The sequence below is a fragment of the Scleropages formosus genome, chromosome 10 (assembly GCF_900964775.1).
Source record: "Scleropages formosus chromosome 10, fSclFor1.1, whole genome shotgun sequence".
NCBI lineage: Eukaryota > Metazoa > Chordata > Actinopteri > Osteoglossiformes > Osteoglossidae > Scleropages > Scleropages formosus.
Genome location: NC_041815.1, coordinates 16786140 through 16812319, shown reverse-complemented (window position 1 = coordinate 16812319; position 26180 = coordinate 16786140). Strand labels below are relative to the sequence as shown.

Genomic DNA, 26180 nt, shown 5'->3' with positions numbered 1-26180 from the left:
TTCCCCCATTCCTTACTGCGTCACATCTCCTTGAGAAGTCGTGTGCCTCGGATGCATTCAAGCGGAAAGTGGCGAAAAAGAAGAGGTGACTATCATGCAACCCACAAGCTCATCGTAAAATATAGTAAGCAAAGGTAAGAAATATTGTTGCACAGCTGTTCCAGAAATGTACCTAAATAGCAGAGTAAAGGTGCCTTGTTAGTACCCACCTCTAGAAACAGTAAGAGACAAAACATGCTTTCCTCCAGTACAGATGAACAAAGATAGTTCTGAGAAACTAGAAAAGCCAAATAAAGCCACCGTATCCATGAAGAAGAGCAGTGGTTGTGAAATGCGGTGGCCAATTTATTCCCTAAGGGTGTATGTGTGGAAACATTTTATAGAAACATTGCACCAAATGCAGAGCAAACAGTGGCCTCCTGAGGGAAACTGATTGAAAACGTGTGAATGCAGCCTGCCAATTACGTACGGAAACCGAGTCTGTTGGCTTAGATTGCTTAACCACAAACAGTTCCGATTCGGTAAATTCAGTTGTAATATTTTCGATCATTATTTAGATGCGCGGATTTTTGGTAGAGCGACGAAAACTGAGAATCAAAACCACATTCCACTTCCTCTGTTGGGTATAAAGTGCTGGTGGAACTGCAGAGAGGTATTTAGATTTTGTTTCTAACACATTCGCTCCCCAAGGACAATCGCAAAATAATGGACAAAGCAGAGTGAGTGTCCGTAATTCATTCATCCATCCATCCATCCATCCATCCGTCCATCCATCCATTCATTCATTCATTCATAAGTCACATAAGATGCAAGATTTATTCACTTGTCACTGATTTCATTACCTCACTTGCCATTGTTCTATTTTGAATTTGAGCTCGCAGTCACTAGTGCCCCTGCTCCGATTGTTGGCGCACGCTGGCCGGCTGGTCTTCGCTGCCCCACCCATCCCATGGACTGTGGAAAAACTCACGGTAGCACAGGTTGCTTTGCAGGAATTTCCTCATGTTTACAGCGAAACACAGACACATTCTTCCATCCAGACTTTTTCTCATGATGTTTCTTCATTCAGTCTAGTTTTTGTGTTTCCCTTTCATGTATTATGATTTCTCCCACTTCCCTCCCTTTATTATATGATTCTCCAGCCAGAGAATGATAAATTGTGCGGCTGCTGGGCCTAAATTTGCTCAGCGCTGGATTAACAACATTTGCCCCAATATCTGATCCCAATGTGCACATCTACTCTCCCACATTAGCCAGCGGTGTCGATGAAATTAATTACCATGATTCACCATCTGTTCTTACAAACACCGGGTCAAACTCTGTTGTCCTCAAGAAAGTGAGAGACTATGTCTTCCAGGTATATTATTATATTCTGTGTATGCTGAGGTATTTTCTTTATTACTGCTGTCATTCAAGCGCCTCCACTATTATTCAAGAGCTTGTAGAGAAACAGAATGTATGGGAGATATCGCTAACACGCCGGCTGCTGAAATTATTACCGTAACTTGGGCCAGAGGTCTGTTTCAAATTTGAAGTCACAATCAAGCTGAGTTTGACAGATTATCCCTCAGTGTATTTTTGAATTTGAAACAGTAAAAAATGTCAGATATGGCTAAATAAATTACAAAAAAATACACGGATGTGTTATTTTTACATTTTATTAACTTCGAGATACAACAAAATCAAAGCGAGTTTAAAATGACACACACAGAACCGCTTGTCCTATACAGGGCCATGGCAAACCAGAGCCTAACCCAGCAACACAGGGCATAAGGCTGGAGAGGGAGAGGACACAGCCAGGACAGGACGCCAGTCCATCACTAGGCACCCCAAGCAGGACTTGAACCCTAGACCCACCAGAAAGCAGGACCCGGTCCAATCCACCGCACCACCACACCCCCCAGTTCAAAACAACTGGAAATAAAAATGGGTTTGCTCCAAAAACTCCTATTCAGTCCTGCTCAGCGTATACATACAGCTCTCGTCTGACCAGCTTCAAACGGAAATTTTAGAAAATGAAGAAATTTTCCGTAAAAAAATATCTTCGTAATTCATCACTTTGAACCACAAAGGGCCAGAGCATTTCCTTCCTCTATATTCTCAAGTGCTTCTATAAAGTCACGCAGTCAGCCGACGGTCAGCTTCCGAGCGCATACCCAAAACAGCGCTTCACACCTTTTTCTCACACACGGAAGTGTTTTTCTAAGCATGGCAGTTATCTAGTAGGCTGCTGTCCAGTTACCTAGCTGTTCAGCCAGCTTGGCTGCAAAGAGCAGTAGTGCACCCCCAGCCCAGCCTGCTGAATACACGCTTTTGCATGATATCCCGCAGTTTGCTGAGCAAAGGAGGAAGTGTTCCAGAACATGCTGTCTCAAGCGGCTGAGCATTTCAGCAGGTGCTTTCTCCATCTCCTCTGAACCGTAAACAGAATTGCTGAGCTACCAGAGCACCTCCCACCTGAACTTTACGTACAGCCCTTTATGCATTCATACGTTGCTGCCTTAGTTTGTCTCACTGTCCACACATCCGTTGCGCTCCTACAGCACGGATTATAACTCTGTACTGTTGGTGAAACAGAGAGATGCACACTGCACAGATCGTGTGATTGTGTGATTAATCATGAATATCAGAACTCCAGAGAATGGCTTACATTCACTCTACAGATGTTACATCTGTACAGCCTTACATATACCTCAGTGTGACCACCCCTGGAGATGGTAACTCACAAGTTTTGACTGGAGTTCTTCTACCCGGAATCCAGGAGAGCACTGACACCTGCTGGGCATCACTGAAACACTCAACATTCAGGCTTCCTGTGGATGATGATCGCGCCTCTAGAAGGAGCTGTAGGTAAAAAGGAAGTTATGGACTCTGCTCCTGAGATCATGGCGCATCTGTTTTAAGACTTCCATGACGGCAGTGAGGAGCTCAAGGAGACTGATGATGCCGTGGCTGAAGAAAGGACTACTTTCTTTCTACTCTCTTTCTTTCCCTTTTACCCTGTTAAAACTGCACATTTCCACATGTTCATTCTCATTTCAAGTCCCTCTTGGGAATGACCTATTTCATATTTAAGGGATGTTTACCCTGTTTCAGAGCTGAATTCTATTAACTGGTTTTTGAGTAACTCCAGTCATGTGTTACTTGATCATTTCATTTGTCTCTTTCATAGCCTGAGACTATCCTAGCCCAACAGAGAATGTGGTCACCTCTGTGAGCATGTGCTCGTATAAATGTCTTATATATATTTTTCTTTTTCCTTTAGGAAAGGAGCTGGTGGTGCAATGGTTAGAGCTGCTGCCTTTGGGCCCAAAGATCCCAGGTTTGAATCCTACTTCCTTCTGCTGGAAGTAACCATGAGCAAGGTACTTACCCTGCATTGTGCCAGTAAAGTTACCCCCCTGTATAAATGGATGAATAGCTGTAAGTAGTTTAACATAGTAAGTCACTTTGGGTGGCACAGTGAGTAGTGCCCCTGGGTGGTGCAGGAGGACATGGGTTCAATCCCTGCTCTGTGTGGAGTTTGCATGTTCTCTCTGTATGCTCTGGTTTCCTCCCACTGTCCAAAGACATCCTGTTCAGGTTCCACTGATGTATGGATGAGTGACCCAATGTAAGTCACCTTGGTGAATAAGGTGTGTGGGCTGATAACACTCCATAGAGTTCATTGGCAGCTGCTTTGGAGAAAAGTGTCTGTTAAACAAGTAAATGTGTATGTAAATATATAAGACAAGGGGGAAACTTAACTGGGTACAACAAGAGAGTGAAGATGAATATGTAAATGAAGAAATGACAAGCTGAGGAATTAATCCAGGGGTAAGTGATAATGTACTGCTGCTTCCTTCACCACATAGGGAGCCACTCCTCTGGGACTGGAATCTAGGAACACTCAAGCCACTATCACACATTCTTTTATAGAATGATATAGATGTCTTCTTTCCTTCAGCTGGGACTGAGTGTGTGAAGTGCAGAAGTTCTTAACATCAGCTTTTCATGTGAAGCCCAGTATAATGCCTCAATAGCAGTATTCTGTATCACACCGTCCCTCTCATTCCCTGCTGGAACGAGTAACTGAACCAATGAGCCACTTGTGTGTTTGCATTTATGGACCCCATTCGGAGGACTAAGTGGGAGGTTCCGGCAGAATGGCAACCCACTGAGTGTCTAAATGTGCGATAAGCATTTATATTACATTTTGTTCATTTAGCTGACACTTTTCTCCAAACCAACATACAACTCAGAGAAAACCAAAGTGCATTTCACCCAACACGTGGAGAGCTATTGATGCAGACACAATTCTCGAAGTACAATCAGCTTGTCTGATGTCACCATTCGCATCAACATACTTTACACCTGTGGTTGCATATAGAATTGGAAGGAAGTACTTTTTAACAAATAGTAAAGTGCGAGTTTACGGAGCAGATAGGAAATCTGGAGATAAGTGAGTTTGAAAGTTTTGAGATGATTCTTGAAAGTTGAGCAGGTTTCTGAGTGATTAGAGGGAGATCACTCCACCACACTGGAGCAAGAACTGAGAACCTTTGGGCTTTTGATTTTGGACACCTTGTACTTGGGAGCACCAAGCAGACAGAGATGGAGGAGCGTAGCTCTCTGGGTGGAGCACGAAGAGAAATCAGGTCCTGTAAGTAGGAGCAGATCTGTTGATGGTCTCCTAGGCCGTAACAGAGTTTTGAACCTGATATTGGCACGTGGGCACCAAGCCAACGGAGAGAAACAAGGAGGGTAGATACACAGGAACCCTTTGGTAGGTGAAAAACAGCTTTGTATCGGTTGTAGAGGTTTGATGGAGGAGACTGAAAGACCAGACAGGAGAGAGTTGCAGTAATCCAGGTGGGATATCACTATGATCTGGACAAGAAGGTGAATCGAGTATGTGAGATAATGCAGGACGTATCTGCAGGACATGGTTATGGTATCGTTTTGTTTGGTGAAGCAGAGACATCTGCACAGAGTTGATCATTACTCCTGGGCTCTTAACAGAAGGCAGGTGAAACAAGCAAAACTATTGAGTTTGAAAGGAAGTTCTTCCCAGCATCTGGACAGAAGTAGAAGAAAACTGCAAGAGCTGCACCTTTGGCTACTTGTGGAGATCCACACACTCCACGAGATCGAGTCTGTCAGTTTTTTGAGACTGTGGGACAGGAGAACAGGTCAGATAGTCCACACAAATTGCTCCTTAATTGTCACAGCATCTGCCTGCTACAGGGAATAAAGCAATTAGCCTGGATGTTTCCTTGTGACACAATTTTTTATCCAGTTTTTCTTTCATTTTGTGATATTTTCTTAGAAATAACCTGTATTCATAGCTGTTAACATTGGGTTGAATGAAATGCACTCCAACCAGTTCTAAGAGGACCACTATGGTGTGTATTGCTTTTGCTACGGTGGAGAGACAGAGGCCTTTGTATCTACAGTAAGGCTCGTATGCCAGATTTGCCCTTTCTCAAGTTCAGTTTTAAATGTTACATTTAGCTTTTTTACCAAAAAAGTATTTTTAACCAAATGAGAGGTCATTTTTTACAGTTGTACTCTTTCATGCAGCTGGAATTGCTATAACATACATTCAAAAGAAACAAACAAACACACACTTGCCAAAGCCTCTTGTCTCAAGTGGGGTCGTGGCAAGCTGGAGCCTAACCCAGCAACACAAGGCGTAAGGCTGGAGGGGGAGGGGACACACCCAGGACGGGACGTCAGTCCATTGCAAGGCACCCCAAGCGGGACTCAAACCCCAGACCCGCCAGAGAGCAGGACCCGGCCAAACCTGCTGCACCACCACACCCCCGGCACATTCAGAACACCATGATAATATAAAGTTAAAGAACAGTTGCCTTCTGTTTGTTAGGTCTTTGTACAGAAATACCTTGATGTCACCCATGCCAGGATTTCATGGAGTTTAGTTTTCCCATCCAATCTCTGTTTACACAATAGTAAGAGTCTGCAGATTTCCCAATTTTTTTGTTCCCTGGTACTTTGTTCCTAAAGCATGATCCTGTTGCATCTTAGCAGTATGGATTGATACACTCACTCAGGAAACACAGGAACATGAACACACGACATATGTGGGTCTATTTTTGTGGTCTTCGGTGTTGGCTTCCTGGCACATGTGGCTGTGCGGTACATTTTGTAAGCTGATATTCATGTGAGTGGCTTTCCATTACTACACTGCTGAACAAATAAAACTCTTTGTTTCAGCAGTTTTGAAAGATGTGGATCTACACCTTCCTTTTTTTTTAACCTTAGTTCAACTCAATTTAGTTCAATTTATTGTTATAGAGCACTCTTCTCACACAGTGACAAAGCGCTGAACTAAGGATCAGGAGCTATAATAACAAATAAAAGGCTGCCTATACATTAAATTAGTGCATAGCTATGTGATTATTAGAGCTGTAAGTGAGTCAACTGGCCACGGAGGAAAGGAACAAAAAAAAAACTACTAACCAAAAGGGAAGGGGGGAAAAAAAAACCCCTCCGTGGGTCCAAGTGCCAGCGGTGCCCACCTCTCCCGTGCATTCTAGATTAAAAAAGACTTTAAGACACTTTACGCCTATTAATAATAATGTCGCTAAATGCTAAGAAGTTGATGTACTGGTTCGCATAGGCACGTCGTATCTGCTGCGGTGTGCAGTCATCAGCTTCTGTCAACACGAAATGCTGGTATCATCATGGCCGGCCTCCTCAGGTCTCGCCATGGGGAAACTATGGTGAACAAGAAAGGAAGGGTTCATTCTAGCAGAAAAGATGTTAGTGTTCTGTTTTGCAGTACCATACCCTGCACACCTGATGGCAATATTTATCTTCACAGTGCTTATATTTATTCATTGAGCTGATGCTTTTTCTAAAGCAGCTTAGATTGTTAAGGCTACAATTATCTACCCACTTATACAGCAGGGCAATTTTAGGGTAGGTACCTTGCTCAAGGACACTACAACCAGAGGTGGGGATCAAACCTGCAACTTTTGGATACAAAGACAGCAGTTCTAACCACTGCACTACCAGCTGTCCCTACTTCTAAGTGCTGTCACAAATACTACATTAAATCCTAGGCATCTTGTACTAATGTTGACTAGGACAATGTGCACATAAATCAGTAAGTCACGTGTCTGCTGTACAGGTTCTTCAGCGGTTTACATCCTGCAAGTTATCCATCTTAAACTGAGGTCCTACACCAACAAAACACCTGTCGGCTATTTCTTCCCATTGTTTTTTTGCCATACGCTTTGCCCTCGGTGCTATGAGACAGGCACAGCTACTTCCCACGGAGCAAATCATAAATTATCTTAGTTACACATCAATAACAAAATAGCAGTATAGTCCACATTAAACATTTTATCTTCCCATCCTTCTCGGGTCCAACTCAGAAAAATAAGCACGTTCAAGGCGTGCCGGTCCTTTCGCTGTGGGAACCTACTGTCGGCCAGCCAGTGGTGGCTTTTCAACAAAAGGAACATGAAGAGAGCCATTTGATGATGTATTGAAAAGCAATCTGTCCTCCTGGATCAACACTGACGAGAGTGATTGCCAGCCAAGGCCGATGTTGTTGGTGCCAGACACAGTGCCCCGCTGGCAAAAGCTTATCTGAATGCCAACAGCGATAAGGCCTAGAACTCTCCTTCCACTGAAGAACTCAGAAAACAAGATGTTCTGCAGCAGGGTTAGACAGGTAATGAGACGCTAGGCTCCCCGTGAAGGATATTGCATAGAAATTGCTGGAGAAGAACCACATGAAATGCATCACAATCAGTCATAAAACCAGTGATTTACTCCTGAACACCCTGAAACTTTATACACTACTTTGCTACCGTCTAAACTTATTGGCCAGTGAGTTTGTTTGGAGCCCCTTCTTGTGCCTCTCATCTCCATAAAGTATTACTGTCTGCGGTAATCTTACAGTCACTTTGTTCTCTGAAACACAATGACATAGAAACAGGAGCGGAAAAAAAAACTCAAAAAGAATAACATTATTTCAAAGTGACTTTTTATGCAGAAAACATTTTTACTTTTCAAACGGGGCATTTTAAAAATGATTTCATTATTCCTTCATTTTTGTTAGTGTTGCAGGAGGTTCCATTGTAACAGGATGCCTGTGAACTGACAGAATGTCTTTCAGCTAGAAAATAATCCCCTTTCTAGTATGTTCTCTCAATGCTCTGTCTAAACTGCCAAGCGGCTTTATTTTTTCACTCTGTATTTATACTTAAGTCACCCATCTCTGTTTCATCAGGAAGACCAGAAACCAGGGCACTGTTATATGTGTGTCTCCTAGCAACACACCATTATATGAGGGTCAATAATGGACCCGTAGTAATCCAACCTCCCTAAAGACTCCTTGCTATTTCTTATCGCAGTTTATCTATAACCATTCTTACTTTAAACTGTGTGTGTCGATGAAAGAGCGTTTAAGATAAGTTCCTCGGAATGCAAGCGATATCACAGCAGACCTCAAGTCGCTGGAGGCTAAATCAAAGGAACGGTGGACTGTCAAACAGTTGTTAGAAATCTTGACCTTATTCCCAATGAATTGTAATATTTAAATTGCATTATTTCATTATCAAGATTCCAAGAGGCCACATATCCTAGATTCTGTGTTTTTGTTTTGCGTATGTTCACAGGTACGATTCTGTATAATCCCAGATATCCGTGCATACCGCACCCCATAATCACATACCACACCTTATTTGCTGTAGAACAAGTTGATGCTCCCATACTTTAGGGTTTCTGCACAACTATAACCTTTACGGGTGAAAAAATAATGTGAAATGAGGCAAATGAAAAGAAGCAGGTGTCAGAAGTTAGAGAACTTGACCCTGAAAAAGTCACACTGAAAAACTGTATTCTGAAGCTCAGCCTTTTTTAGCGCAACTTCTTCAGACCCCAGGCAATCTATGCGTCTACGTGTCTTGAGCAGTCAGCCTGGTGGCACATGGTGAAGCAACCGCAGAGAGGCACGCAGAACATCTTTTCCCTTGCACCTTTTACCCAGTGGGAAGCTGGCGCTCGCATTGAGTACCCCAATTTTGTCACCAATATTTATAAAAATAGGATGGTTTGCGAAAAACAAACGTGACATGTATCACCGCTGCTGTCACTCTGCTCCCGTGCACCTGCCTCTTGCTGATATTGCGCATGTGATTATGTTTGGAGGTGCAGGAAAGCAGCATCCCAGATGCGTACACTTCCAGTCTGCAAGGAAAACAACCGCCCTAAGAGTTCTAATCCCACACTTGCAGTTGAGGCCTTCGGCAGACAGGAGTAAATCAGAGAGAAGGAGAAGCAGTTGCGCAATAAGTGCACAGACCTTACGCAACATGGAAAGATAGGTTATGCCTTCATTGGCGGTGTTTAAATGAGGATTATCTTTCATCTCTCATTGAGGTCTCATGAAGGGAAGGGACTGCCCCAGGATGTGTTCCAACAGGACTGTTTATTTTTGTAACTCAGAAACCCCCCCTCCCTGCCACAGCCCCCTCCCCAGAAGGGAATTTCCTCAAAGACGAGGACAAGGGTCTGGGGATGGATGTTTATCCCCCACAATCCTCACACACACACACACACACACACACACACACACACACACACCTGATGGCTGTGCTTCTGTGTTTTCTCAGCACTGTCACTCTTTGGCTTCCCTAGTGATCCTTTTGCCTGTAGGAGTATGGGGACCTTCACCTGGGAGATGCTGGGAAGAGTCAGTGAGGTGAAGGGCTGGGGTTGGATGGTTGGATAAGGGGTGGTGGTGATCTACAGAGAGCAGATGTTTGGGCTTAATTTCTGCAAGGATCCGGTATTTAACACTGCACGCCATCGTGTCACCTTAAAGTCCGATTTTATTCAATTGTAACTTTAGCACGACAAACTTCTGCGTAAATATAAAAGGAATGAAACAGGAGAGAAATATCCACATGGAACCAATTCTGGTGTGTTGTCTTGGTGCTCTCCGAAGAATTTGGTGAGTTTCTACAAGCCCTCATTACATAATGAGATGGTTATCTATGATGAAGCGAAGAGGACAAACACGCGTCCAGAGTTCAGAGACGCAAAGAACAAGAAAATGTCCCAGTCCGTGCCACGCACTTAACAGTGCCCCTTTACCCTGACACCCTCACTAACTGACACACACACACACACAGACAGTGGTGTAACATGGGGAAAAGGCCGGCTTCCTCACCATCTCAGATGTTGTCACGGTGCATTCACTTACATTTACATTTACATGTATTGATTTAAAAGGGGGCGCAGTGGCGCAGTGGGTTGGACTGCAGTCCTGCTCTCCGGTGGGTCTGGGGTTCGAGTCCCGCTTGGGGTGCCTTGCGACGGCCTGGCGTCCCGTCCTGGGTGTGTCCCCTTCCCTCTCCGGCCTTACGCCCTGTGTTGCCGGGTAGGCTCCGGTTCCCCGTGACCCCGTATGGGACAAGCGGTTCTGAAAGTGTGTGTGTGTGTATATATATTGATTTAGCTAACCTTTTTCTCCAAAGCGACTTACAATGTTAGTCTTCCTACAATCACGTGCACACACACGCATGCACACGCAATCACTTAAATGCTGCTGTGGATATCACGTTACAACTAAACCATGTCACGCTGGTTTCCGGAAGCATCACTGGAATCATTTGACTGATGTTAATTCAGAATTATCATTATAATTTCACACATATCACGTTAAAAATGCTCTGAGTTACTTGAAAAACACACGTAACAGAAAGACATTTGTGCAGCACCAGATAAAATGAAGAATAAAAAGACTTCATTCCGTAGGCGGGCGTGTTTTGACTATGTAAATGCAAATATTTGCCTCACAGCCTGTACCAGCTAGGTACAGTACCAGAGTGTGAACTTCCACACATTTTGTGTGAGGAATGAAAACAAGCCACCCCCCCCACCCCCCCACTCCCCCACTCCCCCCACAACCCCCAGCCGTGCCTTCAGAGCCTGCCAAGAACCTTCAGATACAGGAGACTGCAACATTTTATTGTCTGCAGGTGGGATGTCAACGGGCTTACTACAAGTTTCACTTTGTTTTAATCTCTGCGTTTTGTTTTCAGGAACTTTTTTTCTGTTTCCTTTGATCTTCTTTCGGCTTTATTGTAAAAAGGTATTACAGCAGGCAGCATGGTGGCGCAGCAGGTGGGTTGGAATCTAACTCATCCTGTGTAGAATTTACATATGCCCCCTGTGTTTGTGTGGGTTTCTTTCAGGTGACTCTAACTTGCCCATAAAGTGTGTGTGTGTGAGCGCTACTGACCAACAACTGGCAGTTTTCAGGTGTCCTGTCCAGGGCGTACTCCTTTTAGCCCAACTCCCAGTGATTCTGGAATAGGCTCTGAACAGCTGTGTCTGTGACAAAAAGTGAGGAGATTTTACGTAACTTTTGATTGATTGGTTGATTAACACAGTTGACCACAGCATTCTGACGGAACATAACGTGGCTGACAAGTGCTGTTTTGGTGGCCTGTCCTGGTCCCTCCCAACCTGTGACAGTAATTGCGGTTGACAGCAGGCTAACACTGAAATGTCATGTGGCTGTAACCCTCTGTGTCAGTTGCCATGATGATCTTTGGGCGGTTTTACGGTAGTCGCAGTGTTCGATATTCAGTTAATCATGAACTCTCCTGCTCTTTGTGTGACCAGCTCTGCACTGCCACGAAAGTGGAAGCTGCTCTTCAACCTGTAAAGGAATAAAATGGGTAAAAAAATAAGACACACACGTGCATAAAAGAGGAGGGGAGAGTTCCAGTAAACTTGCATGCTCTTTCAGCAGTAAAGCAGACAGTGTGTGAGCAAGTCATTTTACCACCATGTATATTCACACACACACACACACACACATTTTCTGAACCGCTTGTCCTATACAGGGTCACGGGGAACCGGAGCCAACCCGGCAACACAGGGCGTAAGGCCGGAGGGGGAGGGGACACACCCGGGACAGGACGCCAGTCCGCCACAAGGCACCCCAAGCGGGACTCGAACCCCAGACCCACCAGAGAGCAGGACCCGGTCCAACCCACTGCACCACCGCGCTCCATGTATATTCATTTACAGTTAACGTATCCTACCATGTCCCATGTGCAGCTCTAATCTTAGCAGGCAGATACAAGGCATGCATACAACCAAGGTTAAATCAAGACAGGGAAACCTGCTCGTTTTTATCATAACCTCCACTTGCCACCCTAGTAGCAGTACAGCTGGCAAAAAGGGCTGGTGTTTCATTTGCCACCCACTAAAGAATCCCATCCCAGCCCAGTTAAGCCCAGTTCATGCATTCCCAGCCTCTTGTGGGGTCGTACACCTGCAGCCCCCAGCTCGCACTGCATGGCTAGGAGATAAGCAATGGGAGGAGGCCAGATTCAGGCATACAGCCTTCTTCATCCCCTCTCAGAAGCAATTGGCCGTTTAATGCAGCATCCTGATCACCATCAACACTGCCAGGTGTTTCTGCCCTAGTGTGGCATTCCCAAACCATGTTGTCTTGAAAGCTGCGCAACATACTGGGAAAAAGGCAACTCACGAGGAGAAACTTCCAAGATAAAAACTGATCCCTGTTGATTGGTTTGGAGCACTCTTTACCCCTCACTGATCATCTAACCAATCTGTGAGTGCTGTTCCCTCACATTTAGCCATTCACCTCATCTTCTGATGAATTTCAGAGGAAACCATGAAATATAGTTCACCATATTAAATTAAATTATTTTCTGATAAGAAATGTCTCACTATAGGACAAAACTTTGGCATTTGTCCAAATAGTAGTAGTCATGTAAATTCACAGAAATTCAGCACTGTCTTTCCGAGCTGAGTCTGGCTGAGATGAGCTGTTTCTCATTCACTCTGTACTGCTGGTGATCTTTACCATTTTTCTTTCTCTGATATTTAGTTTTCTTAATTTTCCAAATTTTTTACATTTTATTTTTCTGCAGTTGGTTCCAGCATGCCAGTAAACAGTTATAGCTACATGATTTATCTGATGCTTTTTTCCAAAGCTACTTACAGTGTTAAGATACATTTATTTACCCATTTTTACAGCCGAGTAATAAAAAAAAAAAACAACTTTCAACAATTTATTAGCATATTAACATTTATTTTGTTACTTGCACATTTACTTGAAATTGCACTTAGGGTAAGTACCTCGCTCGAGGGTATTACAGCTAGAGGTGGGATTCGACCCTACAACCTCTGGGTCCAATTTCAGCAGCTCTAGTAGATGTTGCACGTTATGTCACCCGCTTCTTATTATATTTTTAATTATTAATTTTTCATACATACAAACCAGTATGCAAACCAGACATTGTTCAGTAGCTGCTTGGGCAAGGGTGTCATAATGGCTACTGGATCAAAGCACACTGGACTTTTATTCGTTTTGTATTTATTTTATTAGTCTAATTGACAACATTTAACGTCATTGGCGCTGCAGGTTTCATTTATTGAAAAGATTCTTTTTCTGAGTTCAAACTGTTGAAAGTGTAAATTGCTGCGGACCGGTTCAGAACAGTAAAATTAAAAAAAAAAAAAAAAAATACTATCACTGTAATTTGTTTAAAATGTGTCTTAAAAAATTTTTTTAACCTGAAATATACTTTTACTCCAGTAAATTTTAACAAGCAGTACTTTTACGTGAGTGTTTGTAATGTAAGCAATAGTACTTTTACCGTGGTATTTTTTTCATTACTCGCTGCTCCCCCTGCCCACAGCGACTCGAGTGTCACAAACAAGTTTTCCACTTTTCAAACGATCTCTCACTGAACGGGGTCATCAGTCGGTATGCAAATAACACAGCTATCTCATATACCAAAGTTATTTCCAAACGTTTTAGACGAATCTTTCAGTGAAAAAGACATATTTTAAGGTGAAATGAGCGGACAGCGTCACTGTCAGCGGCGTCTCCTCACGCATCTGAAAAACGTACAGTGTTACTGCAGCTAACTTGTTATGTTAGTGATACCGCGTGTTTTCTTCACAGCATTTTGTCTAATCATGAAAACAAACGTTTTAAAATAAACAAGGAAATCGCACTTTTTTATTTTTGTAACTTTTGGAGTTTGTGGAACTAGCGGCGTGAATGCGAGGTTGACGTGTCGTGTAACACTTGGGATCTGCGGAACGAGCGGGGACGATCCTCCTCTGGACTCGATATTTATTTACTTTTCTTGCAAATGTTTAACTGACTCGAGCAATTACAAGGGGACGTATGTTCCGCATCGTGTCATCCTCATGGTGAGAGAAGATGGAGTGGAGTGGAGTGAAGTGGGGTGGGTCGTACTCGAGTCCTGCGCCTTTAAGAGCACACTTGGCCCCCTTTCGCGGGGCTCAGGCTCGAACTTGGGAACTCGGAGGAGCTCCGCGAACTGAGGACGGCGCTGCACGAGGAGATGACCGCGAAGGGGATCCAGGGACATAGTTACCGGAGGGGTCCCGTCCCGTGGGCGGACGTCGTGGGCTTTCCAGAGAGAGACCAGGCGAGGGGGAGTTACAACACAGAGATCATTCTGACCCAAAAAACAGCAGCGCTTCTCTCTGGCGACCAGAAACACTAGTTACCTGTGCGGCATGGTACCTTTACCACGTCGTGGTCACGAAACAGAGAAAGAGCCGGGACCGCTCGGGGGTTAAACTTCTCTGGTGAAGACGAGTCTCGAGTGCGGTGCAGCCACAGCACACAGGGAGGAGCTCAACTGCTGGCAAACTACTAAATACTCTCGGAACTCTCCTTTCGTAGGTGGTTTTTATTATAATTTTTTATTAGTGTAACGCTTCGTTTGTTTCCAGCCGCGCGCGCTCCCTCCAGTCCTGGCGCCTTGGGATGTTTGCTGGGCGCGCGCTCGCGGTCCCGGGTCGGATCCACTATGGCGCGATGCTTGCGTGCCTCCTGCTCTCGTGCTCCGGACTCGGGTCCGAGCTCAAGGTACGGGTTCGTCTGGCTAACGGGCGGGTCACCGAAGAGACCCTGGAAGCCGACAGCCAGAGGAACCTCATCACGGTGGAGCTGACGCAAGGAGATGGGAGCCTGGTCACCTTCATCGCCGACTTCAAACAGGTGTGTCTCTCTCTCTGTGAGTGAGTGAGTGAGACTGACTGGGTGACAGGTGGGTTACAGTGACGAAGTGGCTAATAGTTACAGTACAAATCGTGTGTGTGTGAGAGAGAGAGAGACGTTTGAACAGAAACCCTAATGGGGAGACTCGACTCTGAATGTACACAAGTAAACTTTGTCGCCTAGATCCACAGGCCTGAATTCATAATGGAAATAAATCATGGATGGGTTAGTTATGATGGCACTCGCATACAGTGCGATTCACGCAAGAAGACGGTACGAGTGGCAGCAGGTGGTGTCCTAGTCCGGCGGGAGCTTGTCTTGCAGTTCGAAGGTTGTTGACTCGAATCCCGCTGCTGCTGCTTAATCAATCATGCCGCGTTCTTGAAAGTTACCGGCTGAATTTGTAAGGATGTCCTCCTCTGAAAATTGGTGGGCGATTATAATGTGTTTATCCGGCACTGCAGGAGTTCGCTTTGGACAGAGCAGAGGGGGTCAGCGAAATAAAGGTTAATAACGAATAATATCCGAAATACTCGGGAGAACGGTTATCCGTGAAGGCAGCATGAGTGTGACGTGTCTGTCCCTGGTGGTTCACACGGTCTAAGCCGCGCGCTTTGTACCTCGCTCTACGGCGCGATTGTCACGCCTCTGCGGGCGCGCGCCCGTTCGCGCGATTCCGACACCAACCCGCGCGCGCTGGCGGTTGGGAGCGAGGGACGGGTGACACGCGCTCGACGTCCTGGCGCCGCGGAAGACGCTGACAGGTGGGGACTCGCAGCCTTCGCGATGGCGCTTCTCTCTGTCCGCTCTTATGGGTAAAAGCAATGTCCATCAACAAGAGTCGTCAGAAATGTTTAAAGAAATTATGAATCTGGTAATTAACGTCTTATAATTAAAACATGTCATATCTGGACAGCAGGTGGCGCAGTGGTTGGAGCCGTTGCCTTACAATGTGAGGAATCCCACTCCCAGTATAGTACACATGACAAAGACTCCTACCCTGAATTGGTACGGTAAGAATGCAGTGCTGTATCAATGGGTAAAGCTCTGCAAAATGAATTATGTGACAATAAAGGTTGCCTTGGATAAATGTTTAGTCGAATTGTTGATAAACCAAATGCAAGGTGTACAGTTCTGCAGTGCTGAGGTGTGTTGTATTCCGCTTCTGCTCTGTGGCTCATCATTCTTCGCTAGCTCCTCAGCAAATAACACAGATGAAAATTGGGGAGAGGTCATACACCTCGCAGTTCAGTGGAGTCTCCTTTGGGGATTAAACCTTTTGTCTCCAGTTGTTCACACTATGTGTCTGAGCTGTGCACACTGGGAAGGCCTGGAATTTGCAGAGGTCAAACATTTGACCTCTGACAACATGTCAAGTAATTCAGGTTTAAAAACAGAGTTAACAGGCTGCAGATTTTTTTTTTTTTTTTTAATGTAGGCAGTTTATGTGGAATTTGAAGTGGTTTACTTTAGTAAATGTGTGCTGTATGTATGGTCAAATCATAAAATTGCAAGCTATGCAGATTTTTTTTCTTAAAATATATTGCAAAAGTGCCCAATCAAGGTGTTTGGCTGTCCTTCGCCTCCAGCTGCACAGCTGGAATGATTTTTTTTTTTTTACAGGTTTTATGCCACTTCTGTCTTCAGCAGCAGCCAAGCACTGTATGCCAGTTTTTTTAGATGTTTAACCCAGCCAAGTGCATTGATTTTTCCTTTGACTGAAATCTTTAATGGTTTTCTCCTGCAAAACCATTTTATATCACTGCCATGTGTAGCTGGTGAGCCTGGAGCACCGTGAGTTTGAATGGGGCAGCTCTTAGCCTAGTGGGTGGAGCTACTGCCTTTGGATCAAGGTAGGTTGCAGGTAGTAAAATTACCCAACCGTATAGGTGGTTGAACAACTGTAAGCAGATTCACGTTGTAAGTCGCTTTGGAGAAATGCGTCCGCTAAACGAATGGATGGTACCAGGTTTAAGTGTTGTTGCAGTTGCTGAATAACATCAGCATCGGGCCAAGGAAAGCCACTAAAGCTCCTGCTCTTCTTTCAGACCCATCTCTTCCTCATATTGTTCTCATTGTCGCCTCTTGATTTCACAAAGATTTATAAAGGACTGAATGAACTGTTACGGCTCATTTCCAGAGAGGAATTGCGAAGCATAGAAGTTCCTGGTTAAACAAACCTGAGAGAACAAGCAGAACTCAAGTAATTTTCATGTGAAACATTTGGGCATAGCATTGGTGCCTTTTGTCTAACTCATTAACCCTTGTAAACCACACACACACACACACACACACACACACACACACGCGTTGACTGACCCCAATTGTCCCAATCGGGGTTGCAGTGAACCGGAGCCTAACCCGGCAACACAGGGTGCAAGGCTGAAGGGGGGAGGGGACACACCCAGGACAGGACAGGACGCCAGTCTGTCGCAAGGCACCCCAAATGGGACTCGAACCCCAGACCTGCCAGAGAGGAGGACCTGGCCAAGCCCGCTGTACCACCGTGCCCCCTCTCCCTTGTAAACCATTTTTATTTTTAAAAAAAAAAACAAAACTGACATGCATCTGAGACCATGAGCAAAGTTGAGGCACTCCTCACCTGGGATTGCCTACACATATACCATCCTGACTTAGGATCTCCAGGCTCAGTTAACTGTGGCTGTAGCTGAAATGTGTATATCGAAGTGTTTTGGTCTCTGAGTGCACTTTCAGATTTATCCCTCAGTCCAGTCAATTTTTGACATGTCTCCTATCACTGTGTTGCCTGCCCATGTGTTTTTGCAAGATACTGCTAGAATGTCAGAGCAAGATTTTTACACTGAATTTGTGCACTCTCTGCCTTTTTGGAAAAGGGGAAGTGGTTTGAATATTTTTTTTTTTTTGAAAAAGTTCTATAAGTCATCACAAAAGAGTACCAATCAAAAGTGTGGTAACGCTTGCGTAATACTTCTATGGGACAAACTGGACAGAAGAGTAGAAGCAAAGCAACCCACAAGTGAGGGTGAATGTGTACATGTGGGGTTAGCTTACAATGGACTGGCATCCTGTCTGGGGTGTACTCTGTGCTTCCAGGATGGGCTCTGGACCACTGCTGTTGGGCAGAGTGTTTAGTGAGTCAGTCTGGTGCAAAGCTATTTGTTACTGCCACCAACACCATTTACTTTTATTTGTTTAGCTGACATTCTTCACCAAAGCAACTTACAAATTATTCACCCATTTGTAAAGCTGGGTAATTTTACTGGAGTAATTTATGGCAAGTACCTTGCCCAAGGATACTACAGCTGGAGGTGAGATTCAACCCTACAAGCTTTGGGTCCAAAGGCAGTAGCTCTAACCACTATTCTACCAGCTGCCCCGTTTACTCATTTGTTTAACATGTACAGTCTGCTGGCCAATAAGAGAATGTTCCAGCATCGCTCTTTGTCAAATTCTACACTGCAGGATTAGTTGATTCCCCTTCAGTGAATGGTGGTTGAGGTCATCTGTGTTGATGACAGAAGGAGGTGTTCCAGTGAAGGAGTTTGTGACCTGAAAGTGTGGCATGCCCCCGCCTCTGAGCAAATAGTTTGTAGCATTTTGAAATCTGTTTGTTTTGGAAAAAAAATACACTTTGTTGCTGTGGATAAAAGATGTGATTTAATTCAAAGGTCCTCCTCGTGTTACTGGATTTGAAATGTAATTAGCAGGACTTGTGTTTAGTGTGATCTCTGCCACTGTCACCCAGCACAATGACAATATAACACATTGTAACAGAGCACACTCTCAATCTCTTGGAGGTCTCTTTAATTTGGTCCACTTCTGTTTTTTAAATTGACTCTGTTGCCATACTTTATAGACAAAATACAGTCACAGGCACTTCAGTTTATTTACAAAGAAAGAGTCTGCCTGATCATTTTCACCCACCCAGTAACCTTAAAGAACATTCCACAGGGTTTTTATGGACATGTTCCTGCTGGGAGATCATTGACCACTGTGGATAATGCCCCTCCTTTCACTCCTCACTGTTAGAGCCCTGCAGCTTCACATTCCATAGGCATTTTCATCATGTCTGTACGGTGGAACGGTGACGAGAGCTTGGACCTGTTCTCTGCGACGCTGCCGTCAAATGATTAGGTCTTAAACTTGCATGTTGCTTGAAAAACGTGAGTACCTGTAGGCTACTGGTCCACTTCTACCCCATTATTGCATGGTGCTACCATGCAATCTTTCTGTGCCAAAGTGCCTGGGTGTGTTGGAAAGATCTTGAGTTCATCTTCTTCTGCACATTGGGGCAGGGTTTTCCAACCCAGTATAGTGGTGCTCTTTTGAGCTCTTCCCGTTGAGCTGCACTGTCTTTCTGCTGCACATCTACTGAGTACCATCGCAAAGCCAAGGTAAGTTCTCTGAGATGGTGGCTGAGCATGCATCCCATGCTCTTCTTGTCCTACATGCCTTTGCCTGCGAGGTTGTGGCTAACAGCCTCTTTGGAATGTGTGTAATCACAAGGAGGCAGGCTGATCTGTTGTGCATTTGACGTTGGAAAAACATGCTCACCATAGGTGTCGAGTCATACCTGTTGGAGTGTGTGCTGAACTTGGTAAAGAAGTTGCTTGAGATGGTAAAGTTTATTCACCCTGGAATGCAAGGCCAGTGTTAGAAAAGAATACATAACCGTTATCTTAATTTGATAAGCAAAGATGGATTATGAATTACTTCTGTTTTTGCTTCTGTTTTATTCAGATACTGTCTCTTCTGTTGGGAGTCAGAGGTCTTGTGTAGGATGGTGTGATTCCTTGCCAGTCCCTGGTTCTCTGCCGTTAAATGTTCCTATGACCTGTTATGGTGCCGTTTCTGGGGAAATGTGAGCCTGGCCTCATCCTCCACATCTTCCCACATTGCTTTCAGGAAGCTTGAGCCAAAAGGCAGCGCTGATCAAACACTATTGTGTCTTCACTTCCCTCACAAGCTGCCTGTTTTATGTGCTTATTGGCATGCTTCTGAAGCCATACGTTCTGGCATACTTTTATACTTTTATGAGAACTTGCGGTATCTGGCCTTACTTGGTGAATTCATGAAGATTATTAACTGTAATTTACTGACACTTTCCTCAGAGGTAACGTTCAGTTTCAGGCTTGTATACTAAACTAGTTACAATTACTTACCCCTTTGTAGAGCATGTTTTTAACTACCAATGCAGGGTAAACACCTTGATCAAGGGTAGTACAGCAGGAGCAGGGTTTCAAAAACAGGTCCTTCGATTGCAAGGTGATGGCTCTTACCACTGTGCTTTGTGCTGCCCATATTACAAGTCTGTATGTCTATTTCTGGTCATTGTCAGCCTGTTTTTGGCATGTTGTAAGCCTCACACATTATACAATTCCTAACTAGCCCCCCCAAGTCTGTAAGTGAAACATAAAAGCTGCATGTTGTTCATGTTTTAAGTTGAGCCTTTATTTTATTGACCTGTTAAAAAAAAAAAAAAAAGTCATAGTTGACATCAAAACAAGGCTTTGACTTGACTCATTAGACAGTGTTTTCCTGTTTCCAGGACTGCTGTCATTTGACATCCTCCACCTTTCACTTCCTTTGTTTCCCCATGGGCTACGCAGGAATATGCTCCAAACACGTATGCTGTCATGGACATGTATACATGCTAGTATAGATATTGGCACAAAATGCTACAGCTTAATCTTCTGATGTTTAAATGCAGTCTGAAAAACAGTCCTGCTTGTGGGGTCTCCTCATGCTTGTCTCTACACCTCACAAGTACTTTGTGTTATCTTTAGGTTTTTTTTTCAGTACTTTTAGGCTACCTTTTTAGTTCTTTATATTTTAAAGGATTAAAAATCCAAAGCCTGATCTACAGGTGCTGCTTGTTTACAGTCACAAAGGGAAGTTCATATTAAAAAAAAAAAACACTGCTCCATCTGCGACGAGCTCAGGTAATCCCCAGTCCCACAGTTGATGGGAAACAGGAAGCAGGTCAGAGATATTCTGGGGAAAATGCTGCAGCTGGTGATAAGCGAAGAACTGTGTGTTCAAGGGAAGCGCACGTAAGCGGGTTTATATGCCAAATCAGGAAAACAGGAAGACAACACACCAGCATTTAATTTTTAAAAAATTTTTTTGTACCCACAGCACAAGAAAAGGAAAAAGACTTTTAGCATCGGGGGTTGATTGGAGTCAGATGTTTGAACTGTAATTTTGTTCAGTCTGAGATTCTCACTTTGTAGAGCGGCCATATTTTGCACCTCAGTCAGCCTTCGCCATGTCCGCCCAGCAAAGGTGTCAGGGTGATGTTAGAGAATGTTCCCCATAAACGTGTCCTTTCTGGAGTGTGAAAAGGCTCTTTGTACAATTTGTTGGGTTTATGGGAGGTTTCACATAAAACACTCTTTCTTTTTCTCTTGTCTCTCTGCTGTCATCTTATGAATACGACTGGGACTGGAAGTCTGTTCATAACTCAATGTGTTCATTAATCTAGTCTTTCTTTTTTTAAACCAAGTCACATTCCATAGAAGTTCAGTAGTAGAGATAACCTCTGAATAAATAGAGGGATAAGTTCTCTGCAAAGTTTGGCTATTGCTCCAAACACTTTGGTAGACATTTTAGTGTCACAAACTTTAGGCTTCTTTAGCTGAAAACGAATAAAATTTTAAAACCCCCTCTCTGCAAACCGTTGTTCAGTGCCAGTTGCTGAACAGTTCATGCCATAAATGTGCAATTTATAATCTTGTTACTGATGCCCAGCACTCACAAACTCCAGTAAGGAATGTTAAACACTGTGGAAGCCAGTTGAATTAAACTAGTCTCATGTTCCTACTCTGTTATGGGTTTTTTTTTAAATTTTCTTTTATTAATATTAACGAATGTCTGAATATAGATATGCCGGCGGTTTGCACTCCACAACAAACAGTTAAGAAAATGCATTTTAAATAAGCTTGAAAATATTTGTACCGCCAGAGTACTGTGGAAATCGCTTAACATTCTTATCACTCATACCAACAGTGGATTGGCCCGCATCTGTTTCCCCAGGCAGTGGAAGTCTGGGCAGTCACACTACATGACATGACTGTGTTTTGTGTAACTCAGCATCCTAATTTCACTTCATAGTGTGCTTTGTTATTAAACTGCACTGGTGTGTGGGTGTTACTGAAAACATGGTCTGTTTAGCGAGACTGAGGTGAGCATGCCAGCTTTGTGTTTGTGTGCACTCCTGGATGCCATTAATTCAGACGGGAAATATGTCAGTGGGCTGTCAGCAAAAACACATTACTGCTTGTGATTTGTGTCTTTGGATCATACAGAAATGCCTTTAATGGACAAACTGGCTTAATTGCAGAAACACTTGATTCTGACTATATGAGAGGGGAACACCAGGGTTCCTGTAGTACCATAGTGAAATATCCTGACCGTTCTGTCACCAGCAATAGCGAAAATATTTCTTTATTTTGCAAACCACCTACCTTTTGCCCTGCAGGTTTTGTTCAACATTTCAGAGAAATCCATTCATCACATTTGTTACTCTTGGCAAGGAAGTGTAGTAAAGTGTGCCGTTTGTCCCGTTTCAAACACTGTGGGTCTTGTGGGGTAGAGGGCAATGGTTTTTTTTCTGCAAGATCTACAAGGGAGCGGAGTAGGTGATGAGTGGCATGACTGATCTGTGCCCTCGCTCCTCCTATTCTTCCTATCATGCAAGAGCCCTAGTTTCTCATTGCTCATCCTTGGTCGCAGCTAAGTGTGTTGTCTCAAGGCGAAGATGTTTGCATCTTTTGCGACAAGGTAGAGGATAGTTAGATTTTGAGTTAAATTAAACCAAACACAAAATAATTAATTTATCAATTATTTCTATAGATTTGGCTTATCCCGGAAAACGTCTCTTCTTCTTCCTGCAGGAGGTGAAGATCTTTCGTTCGCTCATCCTCGGGGAGATGGAACGGGGGCAGAGACAGTATCAGGTTTTGTGCTTTGTTACGCAGCTTAGCCACAATGAGCTCATCTCCAGCGAGTCCATGGCCAGGCTGCGGCAGGTGCGTTCTCTGAATCTTTGCCAGCCTTCGTGTGTCTCCGTTGCCCTCCGAGCTCTGTGACTGAGCATCCCATCGCATTGCAGAAGAATCCACGGGCAGTCCGCACAGCGGAGGAGCAGCGAGGTGTAGAGCAGCTGAGCATGAGCGTGGGAGTGAACCTGAGCCAGGCATGGCAGCTCAGCACCCACATCCACAACATGTGCAGCGATGCATCGGGGGCCATCTACACACGCCAGGCCGATGCTCAGTACTGGCTGGAACGAGGTAAACTTCCAGCGAGGAACCCTGCCTTTCCACACCCCTCTGTTCTCTCACCATGGTCCTCTCTGCACAACAGACAGTTACTTTCACATCATCCTCAACTTCATTCCCCACCCTCTTCTCAGTATACTCTTCTTTGAGCCACACTTCCCAAAGTTTCTTCATCGTGTCCCACCACACCCCTCTTCACTGTAGTGATACTCTGTAGTGTCCAATGGCCAGTTATGTGACACGTATGCCTTTTGAGGAAATCCCTGTGAGACTCCAAACTGGTTGCTCACACACTGATTCCTGAGGAGATGTATGTGTCTAGGGACAGCTCCTCCTCTTAACATTCTGTCTGTCGCTTTCTCCCCCAGGTGTGGATGGGGGCACATTTAAGACATTGCCCCAGACATGGGGAGTCCCAGCCCTGCGGGAGTGTCCATCAACAGAGGACCTGTGGAAACCGTGCATCTGTCACCATAGCCTGCGCCTGGAGTGGTATCCCTGCCTGTTGCGCTACTGCCGCACCCCTGCAGTCGCTGCCCCGGTCAGCAAGGCCAGCTCGTACAAATGCGGCATCCGAAGCTGCAGCAAAGGCTACCGCTTCCGCTTCTTTGTTCCCTACAGACAGCTCTGCCTGTGGGATGAGGAGGACACCTAGCACTCCCCACAGACCACATCCACCGCCAGCGGTCCTGCTGCGGTGATTACTTTGCATTTCCTACATCCCTCTTCCTCTCGTGGAGCTTGTGTGTTACCTCTGGCTGGGGCACTCGGCTGCCCCTACCGACCAGCGGTGAAGTACTGTGTGTTAGACACTCATCTCTCTCCGCTGAGAAAGGGAATTTTGAAGGTCTGCAATCCCCAGTGAATTTTAGCTTCATTTGGTATAAAAAGCAGCCATCGAGGACTTATCTTGTTGGCAGGTTTTAACTTTATGGATCTCAGCTGAAAAGTTGCTGTATCCAGATACACTGTCTGAAGCAGGAACTGATGAAATATGGGGATGCTTTTGTACTTTAGCCTATCCATGTATGTGGGTAGAGTACATTGTCCTACTCTGTTGGGCACTTACCAATTCACAGTCATGCAGCTAGATCAGTGGCTGAAGTGGGGGGGGTGGGTACCAGTACCCTCACCTTGGGTGTGCTACAGTCACAGCTCATACTCTTACCTCAAACCTGTTGGCTTCCTCATGAACACCAGGGCAAGTGGCCTTCATCCTTCTAGGATGCCAGTTTTATATGTTTCTTAATACAATAACATTGCTGAAGAAAATGCCTAAAGTACACATTTCAGTATTGTCTTGCTGTGAGTATTTTGTGAAAATGAGTTTTTCTTTTTCTCTGTTTGTGTATATTATATGTGTAAACAGTGAGGTGATGAAAGTGACCAATTGAGATGGGAGGAGGTCAGTGTAGTCTGTACCCAGTCACCACTGACCAGGAGACCACGCACCTGGGCCTCATTTCCGCTGAAGCTAAGCACATGTGTTCAAAGTGCTTAGGGAGATTAATGTGCTTTTGTAAGTCACAGTAGAGCTTTACAGGTGCCTGCTGCTCAAGAGGGACATTTCAGACCTTCAGGTAAGATCAGGGAATGAAGAGGACAGGGAGCGCAGGACAAGCATCCCACACTAAATGCCAGCTTCCCAAATGGACACTGGACAGATAAGACAAGGCTGCACTTTTCTCATGGAGGAAATGTATCTGCTTGAGAGTGCTGATAACTGGGACAGATATTATTTTAGTTAAAATTAACTTTTGAGCCAAGTTTCATTTTATCTCAGAGGCAGGAGTTTTTCCATCCATTGTGAAGGATTTAAGTGAAACCAAAGAAAGCAGGTATTGCTCCGCTGAAAACCTGTTATTCCTCTTTGAGCTTCTCCTCTACGTAAATTTTGATGTTGGAGGTGTTTGATAAAGTTACTTAGTTACAACTCAAAATCGTGATTCTGTTCTCATGCGGTTAAGAAAACTACATTTGTGCCCAGTCCGGGGAGCGCTTAGTAAAATTGGCCCAGTGTACAATACCACCACCTTGCGCTCGAGTGAGGAAGGAGAGGCCACTGCTACCTTTGTGGTCTCACTGGGAAGAGGGTGTTGGGGGAGTGTTCACAGGAAAAAAAGCACCAAATGAGATGATTCATCATATATTGACAGGAGTAATGATTTCAAGTATGGAAAAGTTCCAGTATTTTTTTTCTTACAGGACTATTTTAACATCTCTCAGTATTTTCATGCGAGTTAAACAGTTTGCTGCACAAATCACATTTCATGAAGTTCTGGCAAAAAGAGTATTCTCTGGTTGGACTATCTCTTCTTGGGTAAAAATCCCAAGAAGCCAAGTACAATATGTTACTAAAGCATTTATTCTGACACTGAACAAATTATCTGTGTCCTTTTCACAGGTACCCGTCTTATTACATTGTGTTTTTCATGTCTAAATGTGGGTCTTTTAATAAGACAGACCAAAATATTTTCTTTAAAGTGCCTTGATATGTATAATTTTTAAGAGAATTTAACATGCAAAATTAATACTACAAGAGGAAAAATACACATAATTTTATGAAGTAATGTGTGTGAAATACAAAATTAATTCTAAATGAGTACAATAAAAGCTTGTTTTTGCACCGTGGTTCACTGGTGTTCAGAACTAGAACCCTTCCTAAGAGGCTCACTTGTTGTGCTTCACATAAGATACTGCAAATCATAAAAACTAGGTGTTAAAATACAACATCCATTCCTTTTATATAGCAGTGTCTCTTTCTTCTGGTGTGGTGCTAACAATTCATGTAATGGTGCACACATGTTGCTCTTCGTGTCTAAGTGTTACTCTGCTGGGTTATCACCATTACAGGCTATGACATAACGCTT

The 26180-nt window shown here is 44.3% G+C and overlaps 1 protein-coding gene across 1 annotated transcript; it reads left to right on the top strand.

The window, feature by feature from the left end:
- The first annotated feature begins 14298 nt into the window (after positions 1-14298).
- oafa (OAF homolog a (Drosophila)) lies at positions 14299-26004 on the top strand. Its single transcript, XM_018742689.2, has 4 exons — positions 14299-15046; positions 22924-23058; positions 23142-23322; positions 23679-26004. The coding sequence occupies exons 1-4, from the start codon at positions 14813-14815 to the stop codon at positions 23963-23965; spliced, it is 837 nt and encodes a 278-aa protein (XP_018598205.1). The 5' UTR covers positions 14299-14812; the 3' UTR covers positions 23966-26004.
- Positions 26005-26180: the final 176 nt, after the last annotated feature.